This window comes from Sus scrofa, chromosome 18 (genome assembly GCF_054392235.1).
Source record: "Sus scrofa isolate SSC_HxYL_T2T_F1_AM1 chromosome 18, Sscrofa_HxYL_maternal_Yorkshire_Landrace_v2.0, whole genome shotgun sequence".
Lineage (NCBI taxonomy): Eukaryota > Metazoa > Chordata > Mammalia > Artiodactyla > Suidae > Sus > Sus scrofa.
The window spans coordinates 28,599,672-28,611,908 of NC_139400.1; the positions used below are offsets into that span (position 1 = coordinate 28,599,672).

Genomic DNA, 12,237 nt, shown 5'->3' on the forward strand with positions numbered 1-12,237 from the left:
GTTGGCAGAACGGGAGTGTCCAGTGTGAGCCTCTGCCCTGCCCAGCCACGCCCTGCAGATACCCAGGCAGGATCCCTGGGAAGTGCTGCCCAGTCTGTGATGGTGAGTCAGGGGCTCGCATCACCAGGGAGGAGGGGCAGACACTGGCCCAAGAGAGGTTCCAGGTCTGCGGGGAGGGAGTTGCTTCCACTGTTCCTCCAGGAAGCCCCCTTGAACTAAAGTACCGGGGAAACTATTTCTAAACCTCCGCACGGTCACCCCAGGTGAGGGTGAGGGATGGGTCCTCACCTTGCCTCATGGCACACAGGGCACTGTGGCCAGCCCTTGCTCCGGGGGGTCGGGGAGGCCGGCCGAGTGGAAGACACACACGGTGACTGTCCTTTGTCGGGGTTGGGGGTGGATGCCTCGGGTGCCATGAGGCTTCCCCGTCGGCCTCCAGCCCTGTCCCCCAGTCCCTCTGTCATCCTGTCCAGGCTGTGAGTACCAGGGACACCAGTATCAGAGCCAGGAGACCTTCAGACTCCAAGAGAGTGGCCGATGTGTCCACTGCACCTGTCAGGTAGGCAGACTCACCGTCTCATGGCCCAGACCTGTCTCGTCCCTGGAGGGCCTCTCACCCAGCCTCCCTCCTAGGCCGGCGAGGTCTCCTGTGAGGAGCGGGAGTGCCCAGTGGCCCCCTGTGCCCTGCCTGACTCTGGCCCTCAGCTCTGCCCAGGTGTGTGTGTTGGAGGGGGGGCCATCAGGAAAGGGTGCTGTGTCCGGGGGCTAGAGATGGAGGAGTTCTCCTTCACAGCGGGGGCAGGGGGCTGCTGGGGAGTCCACCGGCCATTCCCGAGTGTGTTCAGAGGCTGCCATGGGGGTGGCAAAGCCAGGGAGGGGCCTGGGAAGGGTGCTGTGGTGTGCGAAGGACAGGGATGGGTGGACGTGTCTGGGTTGCCATGGTGACAGCCTCTCCTTGCGTAGCCTGCGTGCTTGATGGCGAGGAGTTTGCCGAGGGGGTCCAGTGGGAGCCTGATGGTCAGCCCTGCATGGCCTGCTCCTGTCAGGCTGGGGTGCCCATGTGCAGGGCTTTGCTCTGCTCCCCAGCCCCCTGCCAGCACCCTACCCGGCCCCTTGGTGAGTACCCCGTCCTGATCTAGCTTTCTTCCCCTGCTCTGCCCAGCCCACCCTGACTGGCTGGGCTCTGATCCACTTGCCCCACCCAGGCGCCTGCTGCCCCAGCTGTGAGAGCTGCACCTACCATGGCCAAGTATATGCCAATGGGCAGAACTTCACAGATGCAGATAGTCCTTGCCACGCGTGCCGCTGCGAGGTACCACCCCGGGGCTTGCCGCTGCCCTGCTGAGCCCCTCCTCCCGGGACCCACCCCCATTGCCCTTTTACCCGCTCCCAGGATGGGACCGTCACGTGCTCCTTGGTCAACTGCCCTCCCACAACCTGTGCCAGGCCCCAGAGAGGACCCGGCCAGTGCTGCCCCAGGTGCCCAGGTATGTGCTTGCTGCACCTGTCTGGTGGCGGGAGTGGGGGGTGGTGGCTAGATCCTGCCATTCCATGGCCCCATGGGCCCAGTGCATACCTTAGAAAGCAACGGCCTTCTGAGTTGCTTTCAATGTGACCCAGCTTGGCACTCTCCGGAACTGGCAGGGTGTGGGTGGGAGAGGGTAGAGGTCAGTGTGTCCCTTCCTGTTGCTGCAACACCCTCCCCGCCTCCGACACTTCCTCTCCCACCGCCTCCACCGCCTCTACCTACCTGTGTGCCACTGGTGCTCGCAACCAATGTTCAGGTTTTCTACTGGAGAGACGGGGAGCCGGGATGCTGGGGGCCCTGCACCGAGAGTGGGCAGGGCAAGTCGCACAAACACGGGCACACACATGCATGAGCCCTTTAGCTCTTCAACCGCAGGGGCACACACATCTGCCTGAGGGTAAAGGGACCAAATGCTCACGCGTGCACGCACACACACACACGGGTATGCTCAGAGAGATACATATGCTCGTCTCCCTCCATGGAGACAGCTTCCAAGTGGCACTTCTGCAGTGGCTCTGGACTCAAGGGCAAAGGGGCTGTCAGCCTGCTCCTTGCACTCTTGGTCTTTGCCCCAACCACCCACCCCCACTGCCCAGACTGTGTCCTGGAGAAACAAGTGTTTGTGGATGGGGAGCGCTTCTCCCACCCCCGAGACCCCTGCCAGGAATGCCAGTGTCAGGAAGGCCAGGCCCACTGTCAACCTCGGGTCTGCCCCACGGCCTCCTGTGCCCACCCTCTGCCTGGTCCCTGTTGCCAGCACAACTGCAATGGTGAGGTGAATGGGAGGGTGGGGGATCCTCGGGATGGCTTGGCCCTATCCCTAGGCACTAGGGCTGGGAGGGTGGCATGCCCTGGGGAAGGGGGCAGGGGAGGGCCTCTCCCCAGCCGATAGCTGCCCCCTCCCCCAGGCTGTGCCTTTGGTGGGAAGGAGTACCCCAATGGAGCAGACTTCCCCCACCCCTCTGACCCCTGCCGCCTGTGTCGCTGTCTGGTGAGTCTGCCACCTGGATGGGAGGAAGAGTCCAGGGGCGGAGGGGTGGGACTTTGGGAGACCGGGAGAGGTCCACCGAGGCATGGGTGGGAAGGGGTGGCCTGGCCTGGTCCATCGGTCTGTCTGCAGAGTGGCAATGTGCAGTGCCTGGCCCGCCGCTGCCCGCCCTTGCTGTGTCCAGAGCCAGCCATGCTGCCAGGAAAGTGCTGCCCACAGTGCCCGGGTAGGAGCTGCACCCCCCATCACTCCTCCAGGGGACCCCTCTGCAGCCTCTCCCCCACCCCGCTGACCCTGATGAATGCTCTCTGGCTTCAGCCACCCCTTCCAGCTGCCCTCGGCCCGGGAGCAAGGTCCCTGCCCACCACCAGGAGCACTTCTCCCCACCCGACGACCCCTGCCACCTCTGCCTCTGCCTGGATGGCTCTGTGTCCTGCCAGCGGCTGCCCTGCCCACCTGTGCCCTGCACCCACCCACGCCAAGGGCCCTGCTGCCCCTCCTGCGATGGTAACGCCCTTCCCTGTCTTGGCTGTACCTTCTCCATCTCCGCCACCACTACCTCCACCTCCGCCCCAGAGCCTCACCTTCTGGGTCTGCCTCTTACTCTGAGTCCGCCTTTCTCTAGCCCCAGGTGGAGTGCCACCCCCTTCCTCCTGGCCTGCCCCTCCCATGTTGGGGTTCTCACTAAGAAAGTGGGGGTGCCCACCCAGTCTGCAGGGCCTGGGAGGTTGTGTGCCTGGTGCACAGCCTCCAGGGCCCCCCAGCCTCTCCCCTGCCCTTTAGGCTGCCAGTACCAGGGGAAGGAGTTCACCAGCGGGGAGCGCTTCCCTTCGCCCACTGCCAGGTGCCACGTCTGTCTCTGCTGGGAGGGTAGTGTCCGCTGCGAGCCCAGGGTCTGTGCCCCTGCACAGTGCCCCTTCCCTGCTAGGGGTGACTGCTGTCCTACCTGTGATGGTGAGGGGCAGGGATGTTGGGGGGGCGGGGGGGGAGGCTGGTTAGTGTCACCTTCGCTGCCCTGGCGTAGGTCCAGCATATTTATTACTGTAAGAAAAAGCCATGGACCAAAGCCTGGGTTTTCTCCTGCCTCTGATGCTATTTGCCTGTGTGACATTGGACAAGTTCTAAAACCTCTCTGGGCTGAATGTTTTTTCAATTAAAAAAGTATATAATATAAATATATATTTTTAGGAGTTCCCATTAGCCACACCTCCGATTAGACCCCTAGCCTGGGAGCCTCCATATGCTGTGGGAGCGGCCAAGGGAAAAAAAAAAAAAAAAGACTTTTTAAAGAGCAGTTTTAGTTTCACAGCAAAATTGAGAGGCGGATACAGAGATTTCTCATAGACCCACTGCCTCCGCACATACAGAGCCTTCCATTATCAACGCCCGCATCAGAGGGGTGCTTTGGTTTCAAGTGATGAACCTACATTGATACGTCATTATCATCATTAAAAAAAAAAAAATGAAGGTCAGCTAGTGTCAGAGAGCTACCAGGGGCAGGCTGCCTCCCTCCTGGGACCTCTCCCTCCTTGATTGATCAGAGGCCTTGAAAGAGCTTTGGAAAGGGGGGTACCTTGGGTCCTCGCCACCAGTGTCATCTAGAGTGATTCCCAGCTTTTCTCGGGTTGGGAGCATTGGGGCCTCCTGGCAGGACAGTGGCCTGCTGCGTGTTTAACTCTAGGGACAGACGCCGCGCGGGTTTTCCCTGTAGACTGGGCAGGGAGCTTCTTTGCAGGCCCAAGGGGAGAATGTTTGTCCTTCAGCCAATCCAACCTCCCCTCCCCCAGACTCCTTTGCCCACCAGCCCCCCGGGTGGAGCTCTCCCCTCTTCCAGGGTTTTGAAGTCTCGCACTCAGGCCAGGCACAAGCTCGGGGACAAGGACTGATCTCTCCCCTCTCCTGTCTGCCCTGCCCGCCCTGTCTCTCTCAAAGGCTGTGAGTACCTGGGAGAGTCCTACCTGAGCAGCCAGGAGTTCCCAGATCCCCGAGAGTCCTGCAGTCGGTGCACCTGCCTTGGGGGCTTCGTGACCTGTGGCCGCCGGCCCTGTGAGCCTCTGGGCTGCAGCCATCCACTCACCCTGCCTGGGCACTGTTGCCCAACCTGCCAGGGTAGACCTGCCCTCCCACGGCACCTCCCAACTCCCCAGTCTCCCCTGCACCCAGAGCCATGTGGCCTGGCCACCATCACCTTTCCCCTGAGACAGCCACCCCCACCCTGTGTTTCCCTCGGCGTCCTCATCCCCCGCCCCCTACCCATGCCCTCCTCTCTGTCCCTGCTGTCCCCTCGTGCTGTTCTCGCCCAGTGGCCGCCCCTGTGCTGCCAGACCTTCCTGCTTTTCAGCTGCCTCCCTGCCTTCCTCGAATGTCACATCAGCAGACTCAGCACTGTTCAGTGGCTTCCACTGCCCTTGAGTCCGCCCCCACGAGGAGAGGCTTCCTGAGCCCACCCTCCCCAGCCCAGCCCTGTCTCACCCTCGTGCCCAGCGTGCCCATCCCTCTCATCGTCCTCCGTCTGTGATCCCTCCCCCACCCTCCCCCGCTTCATGCACACAAATCTCATCACCCCCCATCTGGCTGAAGTCTTTCGGCCCGTCCCTCACCTTCCCAGCCACTCACGCTCCCTTTCTGACTCCTTAGGTAAGCCTCAGTAAAGGACCCCAGGCTCGGCTGTGTGTGTGTGTGTGTGTGTGTGTGTGTGTGTGTGTGTGTGTGTGTAGGGGGGCAGGGGAGGCCCCACTGACGGCAGCTCTGCCATTGCACTCCCTGCTCCGCCAGGATGCCTCTATCATGGGGTCACTGCTGCCCCCGGAGAGACCCTTCCTGACCCACTTGACCCCACCTGCTCCCTCTGCACCTGCCAGGTGAGGCGGCCCTGTGGGAGCTTGGGAACCCTTCAGCGTTTGATCTTCCTCTCTGGCCAGAAAGAGGTTGTTGCCTCCAGGCGGTTCTCGTGGGCACGTGCTGCCTGGGCCATCCGTGAGGACAGGCTTGGGTTCGGCTCTTCTGGGCTAAGGGAGGGGGTTTGCCCCCTGCCCCCAGCAGCAGGCTCGGCAGGGACACCTCATGATGGGGCCGAGTCTAACCTGGCTTAAGGGTGTGATGACATGGGGGCTGGGAAGTGGCAGCATGGCCTCTTCTCTCCCCCAGGAAGGTTCCATGAGCTGCCGGAAGAAGCCGTGTCCCCCAGCTCTCTGCCCGCATCCCTCTCCAGGCCCCTGCTTCTGCCCCGTTTGCCACAGTGAGCCCGCCCGCCCGGCCCCCATGCGCTTTCCCGCCCCTCCGCCCTCCCTTTCTGCCAGGCCTGAGGTTGGACTGGGCAAGGTGGCACAGCCCCCCACCCAGGACACTTGTGTCCACAGGCTGCCTCTCTCACGGCCGGGAGCACCAGGACGGGGAGACGTTTGAGGGGCCCCCAGGCAGCTGTGAGCGGTGTCGCTGTCAGGTGCGGGAGGGAGGCGGCCCAGGGGCGGAGCGAGGGCGGGGACTCCCGGCCTAGGGAGCAAGTGGCTGACCCCGAGTCCCCTGCAGGCCGGCCAGGTCAGCTGTGCACGGCTGCCATGCCCGCCCCTGCCCTGCCCGCTCCAGGTGACAGAGCAAGGGAGCTGCTGTCCCCGCTGCAGAGGTACGCCTGGCCCCTGGCCTGTGGGGTGCCGGGCCCCACATCCCTGCATCTGCGCCACCTCCCCCCCCTCAGCCCTCTTCCAGCCTTCCCACCTCCCTGTCCACCCCTCGGGCCCTCCCACCCCTCGCCCTCGGGCTCCCGCCTCTGCCCACCTTCAGCTCTTCCTACCTGTCCCTGCCCCCCACCTGCCCACACCATCTCCCCTTCTAGATGCTTCTTGGAATCGCCTCAAAGCTGCCCTGTTCCTAACCAAACCCCATTCATAACGGTAATGCCGATAACTAACTTTTATTGAGCATGTAGCGTCTGTGCCAGACCCCGCTAGGCACCTTACACATACGTCATTTTTACTATAGTTGCTTTACAATGTTCTGACAATTTCTGCTGTATAGCAAAGTGACCCAGTTACACATACACGTACATTCTTCTTCTCCTAAGATCGTCCATCGAGTTCCATCACAAGTGATAGACAGAGCTCCCTGTGTGTAACAGCAGGATCTCACGGCTTATCCACTCCAAATGCAATAGTTTGCCTCTACTAAGCCCCAACTCCCAGTCCGTCCCACTCCCTCCCGCTCCCCCTTGGCCACCACAAGTCTGTTCTCCATGTCTATGAATTTGTTTCTGTTCTATAGATAGGTTCGTATGTGCCGTATTTTATCTTTTTCGTCTTTTTAGGGCTGCACCCATGGCATATGGAGGTTTCCAGGCTAGGGGTCCAATCGGAGCTGTAGCCACCATCCTACACCACAGCCACAGCAACACAGGATCTGAGCTGCTTCTGTGAGCTCTACCACAGTTCATGGCTGGATCTGGAACCCACTGAGCAAGGCCAGGGATCGAACCTGTGTCTTCATAGATGCCAGTCAGGGTTCGCTAACTGTTGAGCCACAGTGGGAACTCCATTTGTGCCACATATAAGTGACATCATATGTCATTTAATCCACACAGTGATCTCATCAGATTGGCACTGTTCTTATTCCCATTTTACAGATAAGAGAACAAGGTACAGAGAGATAACATAACTTACCTATAATCACTTAGCCAGCAGGTGGCGGAGTCAAGATTTGCATCTAGGCCATTTGCTTTCAGAATAGAGGTCTTTCTTCTCTCTATCTCTCTCTCTTTTTTTTTTTTTTTTTTTTTTTGTCTTTTTAGGGCCTCACCCGTGGCATATGGAGGTTCCCAGGCTAGGGTTCCAATCAGAGCTACATCTGCCAGCCCACGCCACAGCCACAGCAACATGGGACCTAAGCGGGGTCTGCAACCTACACCACAACTCATGGCAACGCCAGATCCTTAGCCCACTGAGCAAAGCCAGGGATCGAACCTGCATCCTCATGGGTACTAGTTGGGTTCACTAACCGCCGAGCCACGCTGGGAAATCCTAGAATAGGGAACTTTCTTAACCTCTGTGGGCCCTTGCTGCATACACTGCCCAGCATGGTATAAGAACCTTCAGCCTCTCCTTGCCCTGGGAGGTAGGCAGGACAGGTGTAAAATCCCTATTTAACAGAAGAGGAAGACTGAGGCTCAGAGAGACTGAGTTTCCTTGGGCACATGGTTCATGAGGGAGCCTTTCATTCATCCCACGGGCATCCATTACACGGCCACTGCATGCCAGGGTCTGGCACAGGCACTGGGTCCAGCAAGCAAGCAGACAAAGGACGAGATTAGACCCCTCAACCCAGTGTCTTTCCCCTCCACCACAGACAGGAGTTCTGCCCCAGGCCACCTCTCCGCCTGCAGAACCCGCTCTGGCACCCACGTGTCCTGCTGACCTCCCGGGGTGGGGGTTGGGGCAGATGCGCAGAACCCACTCAGAGCTCATCCCTCCACCTGGGCCGCAGGCTGCTTGGTTCGCGGGGAGGAGCACCCTGAAGGCAGTAGCTGGGAGCCCCCCGACAGCCCCTGCTCCTCCTGCATGTGTCACGAGGGAGTCATCACCTGCGCCCGCATCCAGTGCGTCACCTCCTGTGCCCAGCCCCGCCAGGGGCCCAGTGACTGCTGCCCTCGATGCTCTGGTACTGGGAGCCTGGGGGAGGGGAGAGGGAGCTGCAGGGAGGCAGCGGCTGGTCAGCCTCTCCCTGCCACTGTCCTGGGCTGGGTGGCAGAGGTGGCTGTTTCAGGAGAAGTGGCCCCCACTGTACATATCCCAGTCTCTGAGGCTAGGGACCTGAGGGGCAGAGAACCCCACCCCTGGCATTAACCTGGCCTGAAAGCTCCCCGGTCTGTTCTGCTCTTACCCCGCCCCCCAAGACTGTGAACACAAGGGTCGGAAGTATGAGCCTGGGGAGAGCTTCCAGCCTGGGGCCGACCCCTGTGAAGTGTGCATCTGTGAGGTAGGTGAGGGCCAGGCTGGGGGCGGGCCACTGAGGAGGGGCAGCCTGGACATTGCGGGAGGGTGTGTCTCTGTGGCCAGGGGGTGAGGCAGGGGCTTGGGCGAAGAGCCAGCAGGGCCAGGAAGTCTGGAGCTGGACCCGGGCCACAGGGGCCGAGTGTGGGGCAGGCAGTGGGCAGGCCTTCCTGGCTGGAGTGTAGGTAGAAGTTTGGGAGGAGATGCCTGGGAAGTGCTTGGGGGCCCAATTGGGGAAATTATATTTGAAAAGTAACAGCCAGGAGTTCCTGTCGTGGTTCAGTGGTTAATGAATCTGACTAGCATCCATGAGGATGTGGGTTCAGTCCCTGACATCGCTCGGTGGGTTAAGGATCAGGTGTTGCCGGGAGATGTGGTGTAGGCTTCAGACGCAGCTTGGATCCCATGTTGCTGTGGCTGTGGTGTAGACCGGCAGCTACAGCTCTGATTAGACCCCTAGCCTGGGATCTTCCATATGCCTTGAGTGCGGCCCTAAAAAGCAAAAAGGAAAGGAAAAAAAGAAGGTAAGAGCCAGAGGAAGGGTTTTCAGCAGGCAAATGAAATCCCAGATCAGGAGATTAGTGGGATTAGGGAGGAGGGTGGCATGAGAGTAAAGAAGGGTAAAAAGTCACATGAAGATTGAGGCCCAAGTGAGCAGGCACTGTCATCGCTGGGGGTTGGGACATGGGGTGAGGAGCAAGTCTAAGGAAGACACTGAGTCTCTGCCCACTAGAGTCTGGCCTGCCCAAGGCAGATGGAGGAGCGCGGGGTCTGGGGTTGGAAGGGTGGCTCTTGGCTTCCATTGCCTGGGACCCACCCTCTGCTCACTCATTCAGCTGCAGCCTGAAGGGCCTCCCAGCGTTCGCTGTCACCGGCGGCAATGTCCCAGCCTGGTGGGCTGCCCCGCCAGCCAGCTCCTGCCCCCTGGGCCCCAGCACTGCTGCCCCACCTGTGCCCGTGAGTCTCCAGACTGGGGGGTAGTTAAAGAGGGCAGGGCTTCCACCCCCAGAGTGACACTGGAAGAGCTAGTTAGCTCTCCTCCACAGTCCCAACCCTTTCCTGTGTCCCATAGATTGTTCTGGGAGTCCATACCCCGGAGGATGAGATGGGAAGCTAGCAGCATCTCTTGACTCTGACGTCTGATACATCCTGTCCAGCAGGTGGCGCTACTAGAATGGCAATAGGGCTGGCTGCTGGCTTTTTTTTTTTTTTTTTTTTTTTAGTATAGTTAATTTACAATGCTGTGCTAATTTCTGCTGTAAAGCAAAGTGACTCAGCCATACATATGTAAAAATTATTTATTTATTTACCTTTTTAGGGCCACACCATGGCATATGGAGGTTCCCAGGCTAGGGGTCCAATCAGAGCTGTAGCCACCGGCCTACACCACAGCCACAGCAACGCGGGATCCGAGCCGCGTCTGCGACCTACACCACAGCTCACAGCAACACTGGATCCTTAACCCACTGAGCGAGGCCAGGGATCAAACCCACGTCCTCATGAATGCTAGTCGGGTTCATTAAACGCTGAGCCAATACGGGAACTCCTAAATTCTTTTTTTTTTTTTTAATATTATTTTCCATCATGATCTCTCCCAGGAGACTGGATATAGTTCCCTGTGCCATAGAGTAGCGCCTCATTGCTTATCCACTCTAAGCGTAATTGTTTGTACATACTAACCCTAAACTCCCAGTCCATCCTAATCCCTCCCCTCTCCCTCTTGGCAACCACAAATCTGTTCTCTATGTCTGTGAGTCTGTTTCTATTCTGTAGATGGGTTCATTTGTACCATATTTTAGATTCCACATATATGTGATATATGATATTCGCCTATCTCTTTCTGACTTCCTCAACTTAGTATGATAATCTCTAGCTGCATCCATATTGCTACAGAGGCATTATTTCATTCTTTTTATGGCTGAGTAGTATTCCATTGCAGATACATACACATCTTCTTAATCCCTTCATCTGCTGATGACTTGGCTATTGTGGGAATAGTGCTGCAGCGAACATAGGGTGCATGTATCTTTGGGAATCGTCGTTTTGTCTGGCTATATGCCCAGGAGTGGGATTGCTGGATCATAGGGTAGTTTTATATTTGGTTTTCTGAGAACCCTCCACAATGTTTGCCATAGTAGTTGTGCCAATTTACTTTCCTACCAACAGTGGAGGGGGGTTCCCTGGCTGCTGGCTTCTTGAGGGCAGTGATGTTAAGACCAGAGGGGCAGTGAGTGGCCCAGATGCAGATGTGGGGAAAGCTATTCTTCTCCTTCTTCTTCTTCTTTTTTTTTTTTCCCCAGTTGTTTTAGGGCCGCATCCGAGGCACATGGAGATTTCCACACCAGAGGTCAAATTGGAGCTGTAGCTGCTGGCCTTCGCCACAGCCACAGCAATGCCAGATCTGAGCTGCGTCTGCAACCTACACCACAGTTCACGGCAATGCCAGATCCTTAACCCACTGAGCGAGACCAGGGATTGAACCTGCATCCTCATGGATACTAGTCAGATTGTTTTCCAGCGAGCCATGATGGGAACTCCCAGGAGAACTATTCTTAACACTTGTTAGGATGTGCTACAGGGAAAGAGAAAAAGAATAGTATTTACTAAGCACCTGCTACATGCCATGCACTGTAGCTGACACCTTTAATAAACAGGATCTCATTTAATTCCTACAGTACCCAGTGGAGTACGTATTATTCCCTCTTTACAGTTGAAGAAATTGAGGTTCAGAGAGGTTGACTAATTTGCCTAAAATGGCACAGGCGTGGGAGTGCTGGAGCCAGGTACCTGGCTCATTGTGCCTCCTTCCAGACAATATGAAAGCACGTGGGAAGGGGAGTAAGCTGGGCGGCCTGATGGTCCTTAGTGACCTGGGGCTAAGGAAGCCACATTTGGTGTGCTTCCAGGCTCCCCATCCTAGCAGCCTAGCAAAGTTCCCTTTCAAACATCTGAACTTTCTTTGCTGAAAGAAAAGAAAAAAGATGTATTTTTCCTGGAGTCAAGGTGTTAGGGGCATGGGTATGCCCTGGGCCGAGGATTCTGGGGACACAGTGGGAGGGGGGGTCAACTGGGCTTTTTTCCCTGCACCCCCACCCCCGCATCTCCCACATTGCCTTCTTATCTTCACAGAGGCGCTGAGTCACTGCACAGAGGGTCTGCTGGGGTCTGAGCTGGCCCTACCAGGCCCCTGCTACACCTGCCAGTGCCAGGTGAGGCTCCTGCCTTGGGGACTCCCCAAGCCCCTTCTCCTTCCTCCTCTGTGGGCTGTGGTTGCGACTCCTCTCCCGCAGCAGCTCCGGGCTTCCCACTTGCCCTGGACAACGTTTGCCCACTTGTCCAGAATGGCCCTACTTAGGTCCTGATCCCTCCCTCCTGTTCCCTACCTGTGGCATTCCTGTGTCCTTCCACAGGACCTGACTTGGCTCTGCATTCAGCGGGCTTGTCCTGAGCTCAGCTGTCCCCTGTTGGAGCGTCACACCCCCTCTGGGAGCTGCTGCCCTGTGTGCCAAGGTTTGTGCCCAATTTTGTGCTACACGCTCAGAGCTGGAGCTCAGGGGAGATGGGAAGGGTGGTGTCCTTGGGCCTAGTGGGCCACATGCAGTGCAGGCTCCAGGCGCAGGTTCCCTCCTCTGCAGAAATGGAGCGCTAGGCAATGGGGGTGGAGGAGGGACCTGTGAGGTCGAGGGAGGCAGGGAATGAAGCCTGGATGCTCAAGGCCTGGCCTGCGCCTTGTCAGGGGGCTC

General features: G+C 58.2%; 1 protein-coding gene across 50 annotated transcripts in view; it reads left to right on the plus strand.

The window, feature by feature from the left end:
• KCP (kielin cysteine rich BMP regulator) overlaps positions 1-12,237 on the plus strand; it is a 30,469-nt gene that overhangs the window by 13,469 nt on the left and 4,763 nt on the right. For 16 of the 50 annotated variants that reach the window (XR_014833934.1, XR_014833936.1, XR_014833935.1 and 13 more), the window contains 21 exons: positions 9-102; positions 474-559; positions 634-715; positions 964-1,116; positions 1,206-1,312; positions 1,394-1,487; positions 2,125-2,298; positions 2,437-2,519; positions 2,649-2,742; positions 2,835-3,023; positions 3,300-3,470; positions 4,449-4,625; positions 5,292-5,377; positions 5,664-5,754; positions 5,876-5,958; positions 6,045-6,138; positions 7,989-8,162; positions 8,398-8,480; positions 9,331-9,451; positions 11,624-11,703; positions 11,905-12,004. Coding sequence is in view for 15 of the 50 variants with exons in the window: in XM_013990798.2 (XP_013846252.1) it covers positions 9-102; positions 474-559; positions 634-715; positions 964-1,116; positions 1,206-1,312; positions 1,394-1,487; positions 2,125-2,298; positions 2,437-2,519; positions 2,649-2,742; positions 2,835-3,023; positions 3,300-3,470; positions 4,449-4,625; positions 5,292-5,377; positions 5,664-5,754; positions 5,876-5,958; positions 6,045-6,138; positions 7,989-8,162; positions 8,398-8,480; positions 9,331-9,451; positions 11,624-11,703; positions 11,905-12,004 (2,416 nt within the window). In the remaining 35 variants the exon portion in view is untranslated. Of the gene's footprint in view, positions 1-8; positions 103-473; positions 560-633; positions 716-963; positions 1,117-1,205; positions 1,313-1,393; positions 1,488-2,124; positions 2,299-2,436; positions 2,743-2,834; positions 3,024-3,299; positions 3,471-4,448; positions 4,626-5,291; positions 5,378-5,663; positions 5,755-5,875; positions 5,959-6,044; positions 6,139-7,988; positions 8,163-8,397; positions 8,481-9,330; positions 9,452-10,794; positions 11,704-11,904; positions 12,005-12,237 lie in introns of all 50 variants that reach the window. The other 34 variants (XR_014833928.1, XR_014833931.1, XR_014833930.1 and 31 more) reach the window with 7 other exon arrangements.